Genomic DNA, 24,828 nt, shown 5'->3' with positions numbered 1-24,828 from the left:
AATTTGCAAACTAGGTATATCAAAAACTCATGGTAGGTTTATCAATATAAGTTATCTTAAACTAAGGCAAGTTTTTTTTTATTCCTTTTTTTAAACTTTTTCTTTTATATTGGGGTATAGCTGATTAACAATATTGTGATGGTTTCAGGTGAACAGCAAAGGGACTCAGCCATACATATACACGTATCCATTCTCCCCCAACTCCCCTCCCACCCAAGCTGCCACATAACATTGAGCAGAGTTCCATGTGCCACATGGTAAATTCTCAGTTATTTTGAGATCTGAGATATTCTGAGTTCATTTATCTTATATAATGATGTAGTGGGCATGCTAGCAAGTTCCATTAGGGATCTCACATTTTCCCACCCTTGACTAGTGTTACAAAGGGCATCTTTTCTGAGGGGTGTCCTATAATAGAAAAGTTTAAAGAATGCCACAAAAGGAGACATTTATGGTACCTTATTTAATGTAGCCAACAATTACATGGCAAAATTCATGTCTCATCTGTATATCCTCTTATATCTTTCTTAGACTTAAGTTATATAGCATATTTTTCATGAATAGAATAAAGCAGATCTTCAGCTCCAAAGTTAGAGTAAAATGTGGGTGAAGCGTGTGATTAAAAAAAAAAGTATTTTATATATCACAGGCTTCAATTACTCGGAACTTACCCAACATATTCCAAAGAATATCTGGTTAAACAAAGTACCTCTTGGAGAGAGAATAAGAGATAAAATAAGCAATCATTTAATTCACTTTAGTAAAGCCTTTTAGGCATGCTGCCTAAAAAATGAGAAAGATAAGAACTCTAATGACTGAGAAACAGAATATTTTGCAAGTTACTTGCTTTCCAATCACCTCCTTATTGCAAAATTGAAGATGTAACTCTTTGAGTTATTGTCAGTTACAATATTGATGGTAAATCAGTGTGATATGATTTTTTTTAATGTACTTCAAAAGTTTTCAAAAATTAAGTAACATTTATATAGTGAATCTATTTTTTTCTAGCTACTTAATTATGAGGACAGGTTTCTCAATCTATACACTATACAGTAAAGGTATTCAGGAAAAGTAGAATATATCTCATGCTGAATCGTTTATGTTTTTGGCCACTCACTTCATGTGGGATCTTAGTTCTCTGACCAAGGAGCAAACCCACACCGCCTGCTACCCGATCCCTGGATCCCTGCATTGGAAGCATGGAGTCTTAACCACTGGACCACTGGGGAAGTCCCTGAATGATTTTTAATTCCAACAAGTTACATTCATTCACAGTTATGTCAACTATTGGAGGGGGGGTGGAATTACCTAAATCATTTAAAAAAACAATTTGTATGCATTTCTCATAAGCTTTGGGGGATGCAGTTGGTTAAATTTTTAAAAAAATTTTAACTGTGGTAACCATTTCTGATAAATCTATTTTGTATTATTATAAGCAAATGTGTCACAAGTTATTTTTTCATTAACTATTAATTTTACTTTTACCTCAGTCCAGAAGAATTTTTGAAAAATCTAGTGTCAGTTTCTACAAAGAACAAGTTGAAAGGATAGCCATATTGTTGGCCGTAAAAAAAAAAAAAAGTGCACAGTCTCAAAGCTGCAGATTATTCAGAATTGTTACTGAGGACTAGGCTGGGAAGGCAGCCTCTCAGATATCTCTAAGGAACTATTCCAAAGAAGAAAAGGAAGATTTGGGATATATAAGAGTATTTGCTTAAAAAAAAATCAAAACATGTAGTCAAACATCAAAAGATTACTGCTAATTCAAATTACTGACATCTCAAGTGAGTGATTTTAGCATATTCCTATGTATGAGAAGATTCAAGAGTCTGGGTTCACTGAAATTATTCTTCACACGACTGAGTGACTAACACAGCACAATGCATCTTAGCTATCCAGGGCTCCTATCCTGTTTTCCTGCACCCTGAATTCCCCTCAGCGAGTACCACCAGGGCAGCTGCAGTGGCTGACAGTTTGATGCAGACAACATTCCTTGTTTACTGAAATGACAGTCATCATTTCTTGTCTATAGCTTCAACTGGAGCCAGTGCAAGAATTGTGGTTATTATTAATGTCATAATCTTGGTATAATTACCAGGGAGGCTAATGCAGGGTGTGTGATAAAGTCATGGGAGGAGAGACCAAGAATTCAACAATTTAGAGCATCAGAAAATTGTGTAGTAAATAAAACAACTAAGAGCTATGACTGTGATGATGCTGGAATGACAATGAATGAGTTAAGAGAGAAAATCCTCTAGGAATGAGGGCAACCGGAGAGAGTGGAATATGTAGTAGGATGATATGAGATTCAGAGGTCAGGGAAGAGGAAAGAGGAAGGAAGAATTCTCTGGAACAAGCTCCGAGTGCAGACAGGGTGCACCTCCCTTCTCTCTGCCCTTTAAAAAAAAGAAGCAAAAGCAGCTAGAGTTGGAGAGAGAGTAGCAAATCAACATATGATTGTTTTGAATCTAGTTCCCTCTTCACATCATAGATGAGGAAGTTATTTTTAACGTTTTGCAAATTCATAGTTACTTAATTGTGAAGAATTTTACAGTGCAGAATGTGAATATATATGAATACAAATTAGTCCCTTACACTCTCTACAGCTTTATTAAATTGATCACTCATATTTAGAATAATGAATCTCAGGCATTACAAATTCCTCCTGCAGATAACAAAGTAAATTATATCTTTCATTTTCTAAAATGGTAAAGTACACACATTCATTCTACTTCTAAATATGTTCAGCAGAAGAATTAAATAGGAAAAGGTTTTTATCTTGTATGTTATTAATGTAAGTTATTAATGGGTACATAATTAATATATTACTCTTACATACACATAATGGGAGATGAAACGCAATGTAATAGCTGGAATCTTTTAAAATATGTTTTTAAACATTGTTTATTCATTCATTCATTTTTACCATTTCACTGATTTTCTGACAGAAGTAGAAATTCTGACTTCTTCCTTAGTATTCAACATCTGGTTGCCAATAGCAATAAGTCAGGCAAGCCTCAGGGCAGAGAATGCAGTACAACATTTGATTTGCCTGAATTTGAAAACAAATGCTTTAAATGAGAGTATTTAAACTTCTTATCGAGAAGATTAAATGCTAGTATTGGGGGAAAATACTTTTCCTATAAATTCCTAGGGTTGTTTTTTATCGGGCAATGAAAATTTTATAACATAGCATTTTTATTTTGCCTTAACTGCCTGGAAAGTCAAAGTAAAATTTGGGGTTCAACTCTAGCAACAAGCTATGTGTTTGAACACAATTATTTCTCCTGGTTTGAAAGGTCTTTAGTTCTGTTTATAGATTTTAGTGCCCAATTAAATATTGTGTTAAGTTTGTAACACAATATCTTTTGGGAAGAAGTACTGTTTTAATAAAAGCGTAAATATTTTACATTTTTCTCCTCTTTCTGTTTGCTCTTCATATGGCATCTGTCTTCTGTTTTTCATGAAGAAAGAATAATTAAGGGAAACTATAATACTTTTCACACTTAAAAGTATTTCAAAGGCTGTGGTAATTTTTCAACCAAAAAAAGAGTTCACTTATTTCTCAATATATAACTAATTCTGGGTTTTAACACAAAAATGCCTTTAAATACAACATTTACTAATATTAAACTGGTGAAATTATTGCATTAAGAAATTCCTAACAGTTTCTTCTATTTTAATATAGATTGTATCAAAGATCAGAAATAACAGAAGTAAAACCAGTGAATCACTGCAGGAGTATTTAGTAAACCTTCATTATTCACACACTAAAATGATAGATGGAGAACTGTGAGCATTCAAGCCAAAATATGGAGTGAGGCTCAGAGGAATATTGTTATACAGCAGCTTATAAGGTAAATAGACAGTAACTGTTCTTTCCAGAGATTTTTGTCTTAAATGATAGGGAATCGGTTAGTGGTTACCTCATATCAACCCTGGAAAACAATGTAAATTTTGCTTATGACTTCTAGAGGCATAAGCAAGAAATGACCCAGTTTAAGCTAGTCTTGCAAAGTAAGCTATAGTAAGCTTTCCTTGTATGACTAAACTGGTTTTGTCTGCTTAGGGGATTTTCAAGGCTGGTCTCCATTTGTTTTTAATTTTAACTGTAACTTGTTTTGTAAAGCACCTTGTTTTTTCTCTGTGCTTTTAAAATATTTTGAAAAAAATGGGTCAGCTTTGACACACATATAAAGATTATTTTTTTCATATATGAACTCCTATAACCCTTCTAGAAAATGTAATTGAATCTATTTTTAAGGATGAAACTAGGAACCAAAGAGAACAGGTAACTGCTATGCTATTATCATCCACTACTGTGTCATCATTCTTTATGACTTCACCTGTGGTCTGGCAACTCAGAATAGAAATACAGAAAAGTGCATTGAGGAAATGCTCTTTCTCTGCTGTACCACTTCACATTCAAGTTAAAATGTGAACTCAGAGGACTGGGGAAAGCAGTTTAACACCTCTAGATATTTTCATGATTAATTCTTGTACCTTAAAATACAAATTTTGGCAATTAAATGATTTGCATTCAGCAATTAAATGAAATTTCAAGTGTTTTATTAGCCAAAGAATTAAAAACTACCTGGTTTTCATCTTCTTAAGTGGGTCAAATTCTTAGAGAAGAAGTGGCTGCCTTGGGCAGAGAGAGATGATGAATATAAATCAAATCGAAATGTAATATAACTCGTTCCACTTAAATGGCTTTTTAGAAAACTTGTTCTGGGTCCAAAAAAAAAAAAAAAATGGTGCAAGAGATTGATAAGTTTTGTGTGACCTGAACTCAAATCAAGTAAACACGTAGAGCCTGAGTGCACTAAGAAGTAAATATGCCCAGTTCGGTTCATTCACTTAGCAGACATTTAATGTAGAGGAACGAGGTGCCAAACATGGCACAAAATATACTTTCAAAAATCTGTACGTGTAAAAGAAAGTGACGGCATGCTGTGCTTTTAGGACAAAATGATCAAAACAAGGCAAACCAAAGATCCTGTGACAACTACTGTGTAGACGTGAACACAGAGAAACTGGAGGGTGGGAGGCAAATTTTGACTCTGGAGGAGCAGGAAAGCATTACAGAGGACATAACTAAATTGGGACTAGAAACATATCTATAGTTTTGCCAGTTATGGGACAATGGATAGGAATTTCACATGTAGGGAACAGAAGATGAGAATGCACAGAAGTGGCATATTTTCAGAAACATGAAAATTTGGGCAATTCTTGCATGGTGAAGTGATGTGAAATAGAGCTAAAAAAGTAGAACTGGATCATTTGAAAAAGCACCTTATGTGTAATAAATGTGAATTTTGTTCCCAGCAGAGATCGAGGAGTCAATAAGCGTTTTATTTTGCTTTAATTCAAGCGTATCAATATTTTTAATTTTAAAATATCTTATGAAAATAACACTGGATATGAAGAATTAATGCAAGGAGGAAACGGTTATTGTGATGTGAGCTGCAAGTCTATTATAAGAAAGATCACAGAAAAATGTATATTTAAGAAACATATCTGATGTCACTGATTTGATATTGAGGAAGAAGAAGATAGAGAATTGGGGGTAAGATAGGTTTATTATAAAAATTTCTATCAGAGAAGATAAGAAAACTTACCTGGTAAAACTGTATAAACTCAAGAAATGAGATATCAATTTTGTGCCATCTACATTGAACAATATGGACAGTTAGTTATGTTCTCTTTTAGGATTGAAAGTAGGGAAATTCTCATAAGTGATATATTTTAAAATGCGTGTGCAGAGGGCAGTTCAAGAACTATTGCTCTTCCTCTGAAACCTGAGAAAACAAGATTTTAAAACGAACCAGACAATGTGAAGTTGTATCTTACAATTTATGACTATATATGTTCCAGATATTTACAGAAGAGACTGAAATGTTTAAAGGAATTTTAAAACATATTTTGTTCCATTAATTTTAACATTTATTTTCAGATACAGATTTGCGTTTTAGAAAGGCTAGACTGTTATTACCCACCAGAGACATAGCATCATGATAGTTAACACGTGAGATTCTATACCCAGATAACTGGCTTCAAATACTTTGTTATTTATTAGTTGCATGATTTAAAGCAAGTGACTTGTACTCTCCTTGCTGAAGTTTCTTCATCCGTAAAACAAGATTGATAACAAATAATACCATTATTAGTTGAGTACTATAATTACCATGTGGAATAAATAATAAAAGTAAACACCCGAGTGCCCTTAGCAAAGGCTAGTATCCCTGATTTAATCATTTTTGTATATCATCTCATTAATTCTTTATGAGAAGCCCACAGATTAAGGATTATTCCCCTGTTTACTGATGAGGAAGTCGTGATACAGAGATGCTGAATGGCTTGCCTAGTCAAGAAGCCAGAGTTTGGCCGTCTCACTATTTGAATTTAAACAGTCAGGGTTCACTGTCTTACAAGCACTTTATTTCTTGACTCTTTCCTGGGTGAATTTTATTTTAAGTTTCATAAGTAGGTAAGCTCATACATGTAAAGTATTTAGACGTTTACATGCATGTCCAGCATTGACTAAGTGCCAGTACATGTTAATTGCTTTTCCTAGTACTGCTATTTTCTGCTACAATTTAATAGTTCAAACCTTGAGAGAATGAATATCAGAAGCTGAAGTGCCTGGTGTACACACGACCTCTTACATGTACATTTTCTCACTAGTAGAACTGGTGCTTTTTATTAGAGAAGTCTCTATCGCAACAGCTTGTTGTTAGTAACATTCTCTCTGTTTTTTATATACTGGGTTTATTGTTTGTCTGACTTCCTAGATAATGAACTCCATAAGAGAAGACAGTTTGTCTCCTCTGTTTCTGTTTTATACACAGCAAAGAGCTGGACACATCATAGGCCCTTAGAAAATATTTATGATAAACAAAGGTGAACACAATAGAAATAAGAATAGAATCATTTTTCCCTTAGTCACTTGCATAAATTATAACAAAAGCATTGAAATGAGAACATAGTGCTTTATTTCTCTATGACCATTAACAAGGTGACAAGCAGGCCCTTGTCATAAAAAATGTGGATGTAAAAGAATCGTAAGAGAGGGTTCTCAGGCCTCTTAATGGGACCATTGCCTTTCCCCTGGATCTCCTACCTGCTTTGTCTGAAGAGGAGCATAAGAAGGAAAGTATTTGGCAAAACTAATACAATTATGTAAAGTTTAAAAATAAAATAAAATTGGAAAAAAAAAAAAAAAAAAAAGTATAAAAAATAATAATAAAATAAATAAATTTTTAAAAAAGAAGGAAAGTATATTTCTTAGCATCAAAGTAAAGATGCAGGTGGTAGAAAATAGTTGACTTCAATGAAGAAATTGTTCTTTCTCCAAAAGAGATATTTATATTAATGTACCATGCAGAATAATATAGCACCAATGGAACTTTTTACCCTTATAGACTTGTCGGTCTTATGCCTATTTGAGAGTTAATACCACCATATGATTTTCCCCCCTTCATGTTCTCAGCAAGAATAAACTCCAAGGAAAATTGCTATATATATTTTAATATCTGAAACTAGACACTAGCTTTCAAAGATTTGGAGCACAGAATTATAAAGGATCATGAAGAGGGACTATTTTAAAAGAGTGAAAAACAATGATTTATTAGTGGAAGTTATTTTCTTATACGGAGATCTTTGGGAAAATGAGCACAATAAATGTTAAATTTGGTAAAAAGTAACTTCTTGATACTAATTTTCATCTAAGAATGTGTTTGTAATCAGATTTATAAATTAAGATTTCTTGAAATAGTTACTATTAGTTTTATCATATATGTTTTTAATCACATGTGTATATTTTAATTAATTGTGTTGTGATTAATGTAGAGAGTGTATATTGTGTAAAAGGTCATAGTGTGGACCTAAGAGGCATAAACCATGGTTCTAATCCCTAAAGTTGTCATTGGGGTGATATAAAGCACAGAAATGATAGTGTGACTTGTCAATGAAAACAATGCTCTTACATGCATTGCATTTTGTCTGTGAAAAATGTTACTCAATTTTGATTAATTTCACCTGATCACATTTTAATAAATCTGTATAACATATTATACTGATATCCACCTGAATACCTGTGGAGAATTGTTCATGACCTCTGATAGCTATATGTTTACAGTATAGTCAGTAAAAAGATGGCTGTTTTTATTATAGTAAAACTTTAATCTAGATATAAAATTTTAATTCAGAGGGGAAGTTTGGTGGAATCGTGTAATGAAAAGGAAAGAATGCCAGGGATAGAACCTCAATTGGATCTCAGTGGTTAGAGTAAGAGAAGATTGATATGTTGTAAACAAAGAGATGCAATGATTAAACTTTCAATCCTAACCCAAATCTCTTTCTCTGTTAGATCAACTTAAATGCTTATTGCCTTTTTAAAATGAACTTTTCTTTCATCTTAAAATATTTAATAAAACATATCTATTTTAATATACTTACATAATCCTTGTATATTCTAATGATTATGCTCTTATGCTATAGATCGCAGAATTTATGTTTAGTAATTCAAATAAGAGTACATAGTGTGTCATCAATTTTTAAAAATCCTAATAGTCATATGTATTATATAATAAAAATATTAAAATATATGAATGAAAAATGCAGCTAATATATTTTTACAATGTTTTGAACTGCAAGGTGCTTTATAGGCTTCTGCTTTTTCTGACATTCAAATTAATTTCATTTTTTAAAAACATAGGCAACACATATTTAATTCTGCCAATTTAAAATAAAATATTTTTGTGCTTTAGTGAGCCATCCTCTTTGTGCAGTTTCCTTACTGGGCATAATTATTTGCAAACAGTCCTTACTCCACAACCATATTGTTAACAGAATTTGAACATATCACTTGAAAGGAATGATGGAATTAATTAAATATACTCCATATATTTTCAAAAATGAATGTCTGCAGCATAGAAACACCTATGCAAAAAGGACTAGATTTATTTTTAACTACAGATAACACACTTTTGATTTGTGCCAAAAATAAATGAGTTGTGATGAGACAGGATGAAATTGGCATTGTTTTGTACAACTATGTCTCACTTTTGAGAACACATCTGTTCTTGAAACTAGAAATTTACTTTTAAAAATTAAGCCTTAGTTTAGACATACTAACAAAGTCCACTTTTAAAGGAAAATTTGTGTGTGTGAGTGTGTGTTTGTATATCTTTGCTTAGTGCTTTGCATCTAGTCAGAACGGGCAAAAATAGCTTTAGAAAAAAATATATAAAATCTTATGTATATTCAAGTCACAAATTTCAAATTCTGTTCTCAAAAGAGTTTTTATATGATACATGTATGAAAGCATTTTATTTACGTTAACATAGAGATGACAAACCACTTTCATGTTAAGGATGACATTGGGAGAGATTTTCATAGTTTCAATATCTTGGGTACAGGCTCCATGAGGACAGGTATTGTTTTATATTTTGATCCCTGAAATGTCCCAAGCCTGTACTTAATATATTCTCATTATTATCAAAATATTTTTGTTCAATGAATAAATGAATGAACTATTTGTGAATGATCACCGTGCTTGTTTTAGACCATAAAAATATGAGAGTAGCCAGTTGTTAGTTACTTGTCTGAGGCAGTGGCAATAGCCTAGTACATAGATTTCTAAAACAGTGATACTGTCCTTCAAATAAATTATTTTACTGTTGAGTGCTCAATTGTGATAAAAGTAAACATCTAAGCAAGATTATTTATGCTGAAAGATAAGCTATCTTACATTCTCTTATTCTATATACCTCCTTTCTTAAATCATCTTATGATTTAGAAATCATTCCTACTTGAGCTAGATACATAAGGTAATATCAATTTTATTATGATGATTTATTTGTCCATTCAATAAACATTTAGTAAATGCTTTCCTTCAGTAGTGTGCCAGGTAGTGGGAATAAAATTTGTCAACATGACTCCAATGGTTCTTGTCCCATGGACATTTCCTCCTGTGACAGAAACAAATTAAAAACAAGTAAACACATACATTAGCAAAATAAATATGTCTTGGGATAAGTTCTCTGAACAAAATAAATGGAGATCAGGAGTTTGAGGATTGAATGAATCTGTAGTTACAGTGATCAGGGGAGGCACTTTCAAGGAGGAAACATTTAAGCTTAGACCTGAAAGTTGGAAGTTCAGCTTAAAAAGGGACTTCCCCATTTCTATGGAGTTTAACATATCTCCAAAGGCAGGCCTCTATGCCAAGGGAAGGGCGAGAAAAAGAGAAGTTACTTGCAGCAGTGATGTACGATAATCAGTAGTGTTGGAAATGTTTGCACCCCGTAGTTAATTCCTGTTTATCCAAATGGAAACATCCCTATTATGTCAAATAGTTATTAGGAAGCACCCTTATTATTTTGTATTTTTCAAACAGTGTTTGGGGTGTTAAAAGATCTGCTTAATATAAAACAAAGAAATAGAATTTTGATAATACCCAAACAAGTGCAATATACTTTTATATATAAAATCTTGACTATATTTCTATTTTTTATTTGATTTCTTTATTTTATACATGTTTCCCAGGATAGTCCACTGGTCTTACAGTCTGACAGGAATGTAACAGTGAATGCAAGAAATCACATGGGGCAGTTAACTGGACAGCTGACAGTAGGTGAGTGCTTCGGGGTAAAGATTGCTCACACCATCTTACTCCATTTAAAGCTCTGTGGTTGTTTAAATCGGGGAAAGCAAAATATATTCTTTCTCTAATATATTATTTCTCTCTATATACAGACATTCCTGTACAGCCCTATTAGCTTTCACAGGATTTGATTTCTCATAGGCTAGCTAAGGTCGTTGTTACTCTTGTCAATGTGTTAATGTGAGACTGAATTACATATATTTTGCTCTTATTACTCTTGAATTACGAAATGCACCATTTTCTAACAAATATCTCCCTAGTATATTAAATTATAGTAAATAGGCTTAAATAAACATGAAATGCAACATCATTTATCTTTTTTCTAAATAAATAATTTACTAAATATTATCTGCTTGTATAAATAAGAAATGGCATAATAATTGAATATAAACTTAACATTGACCAATTATAAATTTGATGTTTAAATTATACATAGTTAAGGTTTATAGGCTTTAGAAGTTGTAAATATGTTTTTGATAAAGTATTACTAATGTTTTCTCATTGTCAAAAATTTAGAGATTCATATTATATGGCATTGTTATTTAACTTAATTTCTATAAGAGGAATGGGAAATTAAGAGTCAGATATAATTATGTAAAACAAAGACTTGATTTTGGTTTAATTGCTAATATATTTTTGAAATACTGTATTTTTCTGTGGGAAAATTACCTAATACTTATTGATATTGTGTGTATGTGATAGTATATTATAAAGACTAAACTGCAATTTGGGGAGCTAAGTTATCTTTACTTTGATGAGAAATTAATTATAATTTAATGCAGATGTATATTTCCAGTATTTCTGATTAAATTACCCAAGAATATGACAATGAAATGTGAGATTTATAAATGTGAGCTTAATTCTGTCCACTTATTTCTAGGTATATGAAATATTTTTTGTTATGTATTCACTTCAATGAAGCCAAAAGTAAAATTTACATTGTGAAATTTTTGTATTCCAAAAAATATATAATTAAATTTTATTTATAATTGTTTAATTTATTTTGCTTTTTCTTTGCACTATAAAATATGGTCAATAGATATCCATCAATTGCTGTAATTTGATAGTATTTTGTGGTATGATATCAATTAAAAGGGGCTTCCCAGGTGGCACTAGTGGTAAAGAATCCAGCTGACAAAGCAGTAGACACAAGAGACATGGGTTTGATTTCTGAGTCAGATAGATTCCTGAAAGAGGAAATGGCAACCCCAGTATTCTTGCTTGGGAAATCCCATGAACAGAGGAGCTTAGCTGGCTGGAGTCCACGGGGTCACAGAGTCAGACAGACTGAGTGCTCGAACGCACGAACACACACACACACACACACACACACATCTATTACAAAGGGGAACTATAGGCTAAAGGACTAAAAATTAGAGAGAAGAACTATATCTATGGACACAAAAGTGAATCAAAATCACCAGGTACTTAATTTAAATGTTCATGTCAATTAACTATTGCTATGTTAGAACTACAGAAACAGGCCTAAAGTGGGCAGATTTTCCATCTCATTTTTTTCTTTTTAATGTAGAGAACTCTTAACGTAGAATAGAACTTTATTTTGCATTCTTTTCTAGATTTAAAAAAAGAAAAAGGTCCTTAGTGGAAATGCCAACCTGTAAATTAAACACACAAAGACTACATACCAAGGTCGACTGTCAAATACGATCACTACATAACTAGTGTACTGCCTGTGGAGCAAAGTGGCTGTTTGATTATACGAAAGATAATCAAATATCATTTACATTTCACTGCCTGCTTTCCTGCAGGAAACATAAAGAATTGTAGCATTGGACTTATGTTTTCAACCACTGTTCTAAGTTAATTTTAATATAGAATCAATACTTGCCAGTTATGTATGGGAAAAGAGAGAAGAATGAAGAGAGAGAGGAGTGGTGGGTTGGGGAGAAAGATTAAGCTTAGTTTCAGCTGAAGCAAATCAATAAGTTAATGATGCTCCAGCATATTTCTGTGGGAGCACAGAAGCACACTCATTCCAGTGAGGCTTAAACTGAAAACTGTTAATATCCTGCTCCTCTGGGTGTACTGTTGATGACCTCCATCTTTCCACCACTTGGTATTTCTCATTAACCATACCGAAAACAAAGGAAGAGTAGATAAAGGGGAGTTGGAGAGGGATAATGCATTCACATCCGGAGTCAAACCACATAGCACTCCAGAAAAAACTTCTCTCTTGGAGACTCTGTTTTCTCATCTCTAAAATAGAAATAAGGACATTTATTTAGACCTATACATAAGAATTGGGGAAATTTCAGTGTCTGCAAATCTTAGGGAATTATGTTGCTAATCTGTTATTATTTGGATGATGGTGTTTGTAAGTTTTGGTGTCACTTGAGTTACAAATACATCGTTAGAGTGTGAAAGATCTCATGATGCTTTTCTGTCCATTATGTCTGGAATTTTACTTGGGGAATACACGTTGTATTGTAATACTGTTGCAAAGATATACCACAAAACACATCACAGAAAGTGTGCCTGATGTGTGGATAATGCTTTAATCATGTCAGGATAAAATTATCTTTAGGTATAATTTGAAGAGATATTCAGACAAATTTAAGTAAGCTATTCAATCACTGTTCATTTTTAATCATATTGACATAAAGTAACCACTTTAAGCCTCTTTTCTTATTTCCTTTTTTTTCTTAATTTTTCAGTTTTTATTTAGGGACATGGTCCTGGGCATGGTCATATATATATATATATATATATATATATATATATATATATATACATGAAGTAAAGGTGTTAAGTCGCTCACTTGTGTCCAAGTCTTTGAGAACAAATAAACTGTAGCCTTCCAGGCTCACCAGTCCATGGAATTCTCCAGGCCAAGATACTGGAGTGGGTTGCCATTGCCTTCTCCAGGGGATCTTCCTAACCCAGAGACAGAACCCAGGTCTCTGGCATTGCAGGCAGATTCTGAGCCTAAAGAAGCCCATATAACTATCTATCTATCTATATATAGATAGAGAGAGAGAGAGAACTTGCCTGTCAGTGCAGGAGACATGAGTTCAATCCCTGGGTCAGGAAATTCCCTGAAGAAGGAAATGGAAACCCACTCCAGTAGTCTTGCTTGGGAAATCGCTTGGACATAGAAGCCTGGCAAGCTACAGTCCATGTGGTCACAAAAAAGTCAAACACGGATATCGACTGAACAACAATATATGCCAATCCAGGCATGATAAAAGCTAAAGCTAAGTATTTTACCCTTGGATAAATTTTTAAAAAGACAAAATTTGTGTGTGCTTGAAGTTCCAGGCTTTACGTAAATTTCTGATATCAGAATCTCCCCACAAAGTTTGACTCTAATATTTTATGACCTTCATAACATAGTTGAAGATCAATGAACTCAAGATTTATTCCTACAGATTTCTCTTCATAGAATAAAGCTGAAAGAAAGGTATAAGATTATTAGCGGAAAGTGGGTAGAGAAAGTACAGGATCCCAGAAGTTCAGACTCCTTGAAGAAAAAAAAGAACTTAATTCTCAGAATCATTCTCCAAGTCAAATTTCCTGTTTTTTCAATCTGTAATTCCTATGTTATCAGGTCATTCCTTTTTTATACGAGAGATGAAAACTGTCTGATTTTAGGTGTTACATATTCATATATGTTGATAGTATGATACTTTATATTTTTCAGAACATTTCAAACAATGTAGATAAAATATGTAAATCATGGCAACCCACTCCAGTACTCTTGCCTGGAAAATCCCATGGACGGAGGAGCCTGGTAGGCTGCAGTCCATGGGGTTGCGAAGAGTCGGACACGACTGAGCGACTTCACTTTCCCTTTTCACTTTCATGCATTGGAGAAGGAAATGGCAACCCACTCCAGTGTTCTTGCCTGGAGAATCCCAGGGACAGCGGAGCCTGGTGGGCTGCCATCTATGGGGTCGCACAGAGTTGGACACGACTGAAGTGACTTGGCAGCAGCAGCAGTATTGTGAAACTTATCATAGTCACTCAGGAAAATTCTACAATGTGATCTATAAAGTAAAAACCATTTCCATAGGGCAGTGCAGATGAAATATTGTCATGCAGTTTTTATATAAACATTGTTCATAATACTGATAACAGTGATAATTAATGCTATAGTAATTAGATTTCCTAAAAATGTAATAATCTTTAGCACAGTATAATGGGGATAATTTGTTATCTTTTATTTACCAATAACATTATATTGATCTATAATGGAAAATATTTAAACTACTCTCGTAAGTAGTTTAAACAATATAAATGTTAATTTCAGCAAAACAATTCAGTTTTTTTTTTTTTTTTGTAGCTCTTAGCCAATTTTGATCAAGGTATGGAATTCTATATTGCTTTTTCTTACATTCCCTTACAGGAATTGCTTATCTTTGATAAAGTAATAGCTAAAAGTAATAAGATATTTTTTCCATCTCTTACACCTTTTGTCATCAGTCTATAGTTGGAGGATACAAATAAAAGGATAAACTGAAAAGTTGAACAAGGAATGATAGTAGTGGATAGAACTAGTTTTTGTTCTTAATTATTTTTCTTCTATAGCCCCCTTATTTAAATCTCAGTCACAAGCAATGATGTTTGAGAAACCTAGAATGGCTGTTAATGGGGTCCTGTGTCATAAACAAGTTCCATGATGCCATGTCTACCATTATCCCAGTAAAGCATTAAGACTAATTGTGTATTAAATAATTATAATATCATTGTTCTAAAATTTACTTTTCAAATGTGCTAAAAATCACAACTGTATGCTTCAAATGGAATCTCATATGTCATCATAATTTTACTTGTTTAGCACTCAATACATTTAGAGAATCAATTAACTCCTAGGAACTGCTAGCTATTACCATCGGATCATTTACTCATCTTTGATATTCTTAAATCCATTTATCAAAAATCAGTGACATAACCAAATTATATAAAAACCTTAATTATAATCTACCAATATAACATCTCATTTTTTTCTTTATTCTATACTTCTTCAATGCTCAGAGTCATGGTTGTCTTAAGTCTGACTCTATGGTAATAAGAGAGAATATAATTTATAAGAAGTTAAACAAAATATTTACATTTAGTGCTAGTTTTCTTTTAACATTTCAAATTTTGAGGCTTAAACACCATATAATAATGAAAATGGTTATTAGTAGCTTCTGCAGCAGGGTTGATTCTGTGATTTCTTCTGAAAAAGCTTGCCTTCATTGCTTAAGGGGATTTATGAGGGGGCCCATCAGGGAGTAGGACATATAAGCAGTCTCTCTACCCAAATAAAGGTGTTTGTACTATCCTTTGCCTTTTCCAGGGGCTGTCAATCAGCTATGCACTTAGAAATCAAATATGTTTTACTCATGTCTAGAGAAGATACACTGAAGAAGAGACCGGCTACCCACTCCAGTATTCATAGGATTCCCTGGTAGCTCAGACAGTAAAAAAATCTGTCTGCAATGCAGGAGACCTGGGTTGAGAAGATCCCCTGCAGGAAGGCATAGCAACCCACTCCAGTATGGAGAATCCCATGAACAGGGGAGCCTGACAGGCTAAAGTCCATGGGTTGCAAAGAGCCGGACACGATTGAGCAACTAGGCACAGCACACCTCAGACAAGATAACCTTGATAAACAAACTTACAAATTAATTATGGTTCTGTAAGGAAAACATTTTTATTTGATTTGTTTTCTTAACATTTTGAGTAAATATACACAAATGAATGCAGTCTATAGGACAAAACAAATATTTTTGAAATATATTAAGTGTGTAAGAATACAAGTAAAAATGTACTAATGTACAAAATTACATTTACTACATTATTTGTCCATAGGAAAGCCATTTATAGCCTATTGATTACTTAAACTATATCGACCTTCCCTGTAATAAAGATGTAAAGGGAAATGTGACTGATGGCATGATCCCACTATATTTAAGGAGAAACATATAAGCTTCTTATAGGAAACCGGATATTCTTCTTTACATACACTGAATTACAAAGTATGCATTGTTTAGTTGAAAGAAAACAAGATGATATAGTGTAGACTATTTTTAGCATCTATGTCAAAAGAAGCATTGGGTGTGCTAATACTCTGGCAAAATGCTTTAAAGAAGGTTGAGCTCACAATAGCAAAATGCTGTTATATAAAAGCATTATAGGGAGCAAGAAACATAACATGTTTACCAGTTCAACTTAATTCAGTTCTAAGAATATAGCTTTATCTGCAAGAGATCATGTGTGTGTCTTTTAAATATTCCTTAAATGACATGCACTTACACCTGGGTTTGTTATTGATCAGAGAAAGTAAGAACCCAAATCCTCAGTGATTGTTACTGGATCTTTTCATTTAAGAAATAAAGTGAATCAGTGATAAAGCTGACATCCTTCGGTAAAAACTGAAAACACTAAGTTTCAACTATGTTGATGTCTCTGCTCACCTCAGTACATCCAAGACAGACAGACAGACAGAGACACACCCATACCCACAGCCACAGCAACAGGCCTCCCACAGAACTGGTACGTGGAGAGTACTGGGAATCATTCCTGAGTCTACTATTGCATACAGCAGGCTTGGTTGACACAGTAGCATTTTATTTCATGCAATTAATTAATTATGCCGCAGGTTAATTTGTCTTGAAGCTTTTCCAAAAATCATGGCAAAATAAAAATGCAGTAACACAGGCAGTGAGTAAAATAACATATTTTTTGCAGTAGCAAATTCAAATACAAATTTATTGTGCATATGTTATATAGAACAATAGCTTAAATATGTTTATAACGAGTTTTAAATAACATAATTTTAAGGAAAATGCTACTATTAAGAATTTAATATACACTAATGCAAGGAGATCCAACCAGTCCATTCTGAGGGAGATCAGCCCTGGGATTTCTTTGGAAGGTATGGTGCTAAAGCTGAAACTCCAGTACTTTGGCCACCTCATGCGAAGAATTGACTCATTGGAAAAGACTCTGATGCTGGGAGGGATTGGGGGCAGGAGGAGAAGGGGACGACAGAGGATGAGATGGCTGGATGGCATCACTGACTCGATGGACGTGAGTCTGAGTGAAATCCGGGAGTTGATGATGGACAAGGAGGTCTGGCGTGCTGCGATTCATAGGGTCGCAAAGAGTCGGACACAACTGAGCGACTGAACTGAACTGAACTGAATGCATATTAGATTGTCAAAACCACTGAGCATGTTTCTAATGTTCCACAAACTTATGCTATACATCTGAAGGTCTCACAATATCAGACACAAAATATGCTTGCTAAAAAGGCATTCTAATGTGACTAATTATTAAGATGTTTTAGAAAACCAAAAAAATCAGCCCATAAATTTAAAATTATCTTTCAGATCAAATTATCTTTAAATTATAGGAATATATGGAATTTATATATCACATTATTGTAGAAGAGTATGTTGACCTAGAAAAACCATAATTTTCTCATAAACTAGTTTTAGAAAGAAATTATGCTTTGATAGTTAATAACATAGATTCAGGGGCCAACCTAATCCAAGACGTGTCATTTCCAACTCTGTGACCATATACAAATTACTCTGGGCAGTCTCTCCAGGCATCTGTGAGAATCACACAAGTACTAATACAGTAGATGTGAGAATGAAATCAGTGAATATATGTGAAGTGCTTGGAACATTTCCTGGAGCAGGGTATGCATTATGTATATGTTAGTAACTATAAATTTTATTTCATATACCTGTAAATAATTCTGTGTAATTGACCAAGCCTCTCAATTTTATTTTCCTTATCTATAAAAGGAATATTATTTAAGATTGTCTCCATGGTTCTTTCCTGTTCCAAGTCTTAAAGTGAAAAATTATTTTTTTATGTTTAGAGAAATTAGTTGATAAATCCTTTGGTCAATTAACTTCCCCACACTCCTGACAAAAAATGACATCTAATTTGATTATTGACATCTTAGCCCCAAATTATATGCACATATTTTTCATTGAAATGGAGAATGTAAATAAGCGCAATTAAATCAGCATGTTGTAATTCTTTCATCAGATTATGGCTTATAAAAGTTTGTTTCTTATTGAAAGTTAATCCACAAAATAATTCAGTAAGTGCCATCAGCTTATTTTTGTCTATACTAAACATCAGCATGTTTTGTCCCTAAATGAATAGAGAAAAATGTAGATGAGGGTTTTATAATAAATATTTAAAGACCCCTAAAGTGACATGTAATCTTGCGTTAAAGCAATTACTGTGAACACCTGGGAATCGCTTAACTGACTGCAGATGGTGTAGGACATGTAAAAAGTAGAAGGTTACAGATTATTCTCACGTACCAAATTTATGTTTTCTGTCATTGACTCATTTTTTTAACTTAGAGAATACTGTAATAGTCTGGGACAACTTAATAAGGATGAGTATTTTATGTAAAATAAGTTGTGCAAACCTTGAAGAGTGGATCTACAAAACATTTAGGATTAACTTTGAATGTACATTTTAAATGATTAAATACATTGTTGAATTTTTTGTTCATTATTAAAATTCATTCATTCATTTACATTAATTAAACTAACATTAATTTATCAGTTTAGGAAATAAATGCCTCTGATATGAGGGAAAAGATGGCATTCCTGGAAATTAGGACCCCAAATCAGTATAACTCAGGTATAGAGTTATAATGCCTGAAGGAAAGACAAAAATGTACATTTTTGAAACATTTTATTACAGTATTTTATATCATGTGTTAACATTCTAAAGCATTATACTACCTTTTAAAGTTAGTGTTTGTATTTAATTTAATAATTTCTCAAGCATCTGTATATTTAGGAGCGCAGCATCAAGTCATACCAAGAATATTTCTTCCTGGAGGACCTAGACCAAGTTCTGAAAGAATGGTCTGGCTAGTCTTGTCCAGCATGTGCCTGCCTCTGTCCTTCTCTTCCAGGGTTTTGATGCCTTAGTCTGAGATCAGTCACTGCGTTTCCACCAGGCCATCTCCACTCAGCAGTGCTCTGTGCTATGGTACTAAGGCCAGCCCTCCAAGGTGTTGGCCTAGACTTCTCAGAACCAAAGGTTGCCCATCAGCTAGGATTGTCACTGGATCCCAAGGTTTTGTTTGACAGGAAAATGGCTTTGAACTTGCTCTCCTTCTGGCAAAACATATGTTTTTCAACATATAGTCTTTGGTAATAATGCTGTTAGTTGTCAAAGAAATAAATCTAGTCTTGAGTATGTAGACATGAGAATGAGAGGTGAAATATGGTAATTATAATCATATTAATAGTATAAAAGTGGCAGACACCTGCATCATAGCGCTCTCAGGCCAATCCATCTCTTTATATAATGATAAACAGAGATAATACAGATATTTTTCAACAAATATAATGCACATATTTGTGAACAGTTTCTAACTTCGTAATACTGAGGAAAGCACTGAAGCGATGGATAAACATTTTATTCATTCTATAATTATGTAAAACTATTCAGAATATGCTATGACTATAGCTCAGTATTTCAACTTTAATATTAAGCAGTTGCAATACTTTTTAAAAAATGATACATTACAGAGCTCATCAAAGGATCTGTGTGCATGGTACATCCTGTCTGACTCTATGGACTGTAGGATAAAAGTAGAATAAACAAAATATTGGGCTTCCCAGGTGGTGCTAGTGGTAAAGAACCTGCGTGCCAATGCAGCAGACACAAGATTCATGGCTTCAATCCCTGGGTCGTGAAGATCCCCTGGAGGAGGGCATAGAAACCCACTCCAGTATTTTTCCTGGAGAATCCCATGGACAGAGGCTATAGTCCATGAGATTGCAAAGAGTTGGACACGACTAAGTGGCTGAAAATGCACACAAAACAGTAAAATAGCGGTTTCCATTTTCATATTTTAGGCATTTAATTAGCATTATGGCTATATGACTTACCTGGAATTAATGAGTCTACAGCCTATACGCTGAGCCCAACTTTGTTTTTAATGAGGCTCCATTTGTGGGACCTCAGAACTGCAGGTGTACTTGAGTTTCATGTATAATTGACTTACAGAACATGCAGTTTTGTGCTGGCATTAAAAAGAAACTTGTCTTTGGAAATTTGGTTAATGGGGCCTACAGTTCACAAATGTAAGGTTATGAGACTAATTATCAGCAGACATCTGGTGGTAGGGAGCTAAATAAAATGTAGGGGTCCATGTGTACACAGATTATTTACTTCAGTATCAGGGGCCTTACATGACATCTCAGCCAAACCTAGTCTACAAAAGAACAGTACTAATTGCCAGGTCATGGAATAGAGGGAGATAAGCCATCAGAGGCCATTATTTATGATGGTCCAGATCTGAAAACTACATTAGCTCTTTTTGCTTAAGATTCATTTCATATTATGTATCTATTTTTATATATAATTTTGGAGATATTCCAAGTAAGATAATGCATCATCAGAAAAATATAGCATGGGAAGAGAAAATTGAGTATAAGCATAGGGGAAAAATAGGCCATAGCAATTCTTTTTTCCAAGTTTTTAGTGGATTTTTGACAATACACTTGTAATGAGGAGACAACATTTCCAAAATCTCTTAAAAGTACCATAAGATTAATGTCAATCTTTAATCTGCATTTGTTGGTTAATGTATCTAATCAGCTTTGCAATATTTTTTCACAATATTATCTTTGGATATTTTGTCTTGTATTCTCCTGAAATCAATAATACCACTCCTATACACTCCTTTTATGTAATGATTTTGGCATGGCTTTTTTGAATCTTCCATTCTGAGGTCACATGCCTGCTGCTTTGCTTTCTAAATGCTCACAAACACTACAGTCTAATGTATAATACTCCATCTTCCTTTAACCCCCGCCCCCAAGGAATAAAAGCATGCTGACGACTCAGACTGCTTGGACCTCACATTCTCTCATGTCACAATATTTAGAACAAAACCTCTCATTTTCATCTTACATTATTTTGCCATTCTTTATCATTCTATGAATATAACAGGCCAGTCATGCAGTTTTTTGGGGAGGGTAGGGATTTGTGGGGCAGGTGATTCTAAAGGAATAAACTTCCTTTCCCCAGGTCTCTGTGTTCTTGAGTCTTCGTGACTGTCTCCTTCCTCTCCTCCCCTGCTGGCTCATTTCTCACCCAGTTTGTGAACTATTTTAATGGAATCAGTAAATTTATCCACAACTCTTTACAAGGAGACTAGTCAAACAAAGTTCCCATTTAATCATAGGTATTTTCACATTCAAAGCTCTGAGAAATCAAAAATTACAGTTTAAAAAATTATAAATTTACAAAAATTACAATTACTGAAATAAAAGATATGGATGGTATCAAGTGCCAGAATGGATGCAGAGCTCCTGGAATACCTACACTGTGCTACTGGAAATGCAAAATGATCCAGACACTCAGGCAAAGATTGCCTGTGTCCTATCAAATTAACAAGGTCACATGGGTCTTGTTAAATCACTTTTAATAAGATCTGTGGTACAAACAGCCTCTTACAACAACAGAAGAGAAGATTCTACACATGGACATCACCAGATGGTCATTACCAAAATCAGATTGATTATATTCTTTGCAGCCAAAGATGGAGAAGCTCTATATAATCAGCAAAACCAAGACCAGGATCAGGCTGTGGCTCAGACCATGAATTCCTTATTGCCAAATTCAGACTTAAATTGAAGAAAGTAGGGAAAACCACTAGACCATCCAGGTATGACCTAAATCAAATCTCTTACAATTATACAGTGTAAATCACAAATAGATTCAAGGGATTAGATCTGATAGACGGAGTGCCTGAAGAACTGTGAACGGAGGTTCGTGACATTGTACAGGAGACAGTGGTCAAGACCATTCCCAAGAAAAATAAATTCAAAAGGGCAAAAGGGCTGTCTGGCGAGACCTTACAAACAGCTGAGAAAAGTAGAGAAGCTAAAGGTAAAGAGAAAAGGAAAGACATACCCATTTGAATGCAGAGTTCCAAAGAAGAGCAAGGACGGATAGGAAAGCTTTCCTCAGTGATTGATGCAAATAAATAGAGGAAAACAATAGACTGGGAAAGGCTAGAGATCACTTCAAGAAAATTAGAGATACCAAGGGAGCATTTCATGCAAAGATGGGCTCAATAAACGACAGAAATGGTATGGACCTAACAGAAGCAGAAGATATTAAGAAGAGGTGTCCAGAACACAAGGAACTATACAAAAAAGATCTTCATGACCCACATAACCACAATGGTGTGATCATTCACATACAGTCAGACATCTTGGAATGCAAAGTCAAGTGGGCCTTAGGAAGCATCACTACAAAGCTAGTGGAGCTGATGAAATTCCAGTTGAGCTATTTCAAATCCTAAAAGATGATGCTGTGAAAGTGCTGTACTCAATAGGCCAGCAAATCTGGAAAATGCAGCAGTGGCCACAGGACTGGAAAAGGTCGGTTTTCATTCCTATCCCAAAGAAAGGCAATGCCAAAGGATGCTCAAACTACCACACAATTGCACTCATCTCACGTGCTAGCAAAGTAATGCTAAAAATTCTCCTCACCAGGCTTCAACAGTATGTGAACCATGAAATTCCAGATGTTCAAGCTGGTTTTAGAAAAGGCAGAGGAACCACAGATCAAATTACCAACATCTGCTGGATCATCGAAAAAGCAAGACAATTCCAGAAAAACATCTGTTTTGCTTTATTGACTATGCCAAAGCCTTTGACTGTGTGTATCACAACAAATTGTGGAAAATTCAAGAAATGGGAATACCAGAGCACCTTATCTGCCTCCTGAGAAATCTGTATGCAGGTCAAGAAGCAACAGTTAGAACTGGACATGGAACAACAGACTGGTTCCAAATCGGGAAAGGATTGTCACCCTGCTTATTTAACTTATATTCAGAGTACATCATGCAAAATGCCAGGCTGGATGAAGCACAAGCTGGAATCGAGGTTGCTGGGAGAAATACCAATAATCTCAGATATGCAAGTGACACCACCGTTATGGCAGACAGCAAAGAACTAAAGAGCCTCTAGATGAAGGTGAAAAAGGAGAGTGAAAAAGCCGGCTTAAAACTCAGCATTCAAAAAACTAAGGTCATGGCATCTGGTCCCATCACTTCATGGCAGATAAATCGGGAAACAGTGGAAACAGTGAGAGATTTTATTTTGGTGGGTTCCAAAATCACTCAGATGGTGACTGCAGCCACGAAATTAAAAGGCACTTGCACCTTGGAATTAAAACTATGACCAACCTGCTGCTACTGCTAAGTCACTTCAGTTGTGTCGGACTCTGTGCGACCCCATAGACAGCAGCCCACCAGGCTCCCCCGTCCCTGGGATTCTCCAGGCAAGAACACTGGAGTGGGTTGCCATTTCCTTCTCCAATGCATGAAAGTGAAAAGTGAAAGTGAAGTCGCTCAGTCGTGTCCAACTCCTAGTGACCCCATGGACTGTAGCCTACCAGGCTCCTCCGTCCATGGGATTTTCCAGACAAGAGTACTTGAGTGGGTTGGCATTGCTTTCTCTGATAACCAACCTAAAGAGCATATTAAAAAGCAGAGACATTACTTTACCAACAAAGGTCCATCTAATCAAAGCTATGGTTTTTCCAGTAGTCATGTTTGGATGTGAGAGTTGGACCGTAAAGAAAGCTGGGCACCGAAAAATTGGTGCTTTTGAACTGTGGTGTTGGAGAAGACTCTTGAGAGTCCCTTAGACTGCAAGGAGATCCAACCAGTCCATCCTAAAGGAAATCAGTCCTGAATATTCATTAGAAAGACTAATGCTGAAGCTGAAACTCCAATACTTTGGCCACTTGATGTGAAAAACCAACTCATTGGAAAAGACCCTGATGCTGGGAAAGATTGAGGGCAGGAGGAGAAGGGGACGATAGAGGATGAGATGGCTGGATGGCATCACCGACGTGATGGACATGACTTTGACTAAGCTCTGGGAGTTGGTGATGGACAGGGAAGCCTGGCATGCTATTGTTCATGGGGTCACAAGAAGTTGGACATGACTGAACAAATAAACTGAACTGTAGTACAAATCTAACCATAGTTCTTTCTCAGGCATCGAAAGTGTATAATTTAGTGTCATTTGCTGCCAAGATCCTTGTTGTGTTTGGCCTGGATCCTTATTAACTATTGAAATCACTGAGTCCTCATTATTGATTGAAAGTTAGCTTAGCATCATTTCAAGTTCAGG

At 34.6% G+C, this 24,828-nt stretch overlaps 1 protein-coding gene across 2 annotated transcripts in view; it reads left to right on the top strand.

Annotated features, from left to right (window-relative positions):
- The window catches only part of SGCZ (sarcoglycan zeta), a 403,415-nt gene that overhangs the window by 281,987 nt on the left and 96,600 nt on the right, over positions 1 to 24,828 (top strand). For both annotated transcript variants that reach the window (XM_070364121.1, XM_005890955.2), the window contains exon 3: positions 10,552 to 10,639. In XM_070364121.1, the coding sequence (XP_070220222.1) occupies positions 10,552 to 10,639 (88 nt within the window). The remainder of the gene's footprint in view (positions 1 to 10,551; positions 10,640 to 24,828) is intronic.

This window comes from Bos mutus, chromosome 27 (genome assembly GCF_027580195.1).
Source record: "Bos mutus isolate GX-2022 chromosome 27, NWIPB_WYAK_1.1, whole genome shotgun sequence".
Taxonomy (NCBI): domain Eukaryota; kingdom Metazoa; phylum Chordata; class Mammalia; order Artiodactyla; family Bovidae; genus Bos; species Bos mutus.
The sequence above is the reverse complement of the archived record's forward strand: the minus strand, read 5'-3'. Positions and strand labels throughout refer to the sequence as shown.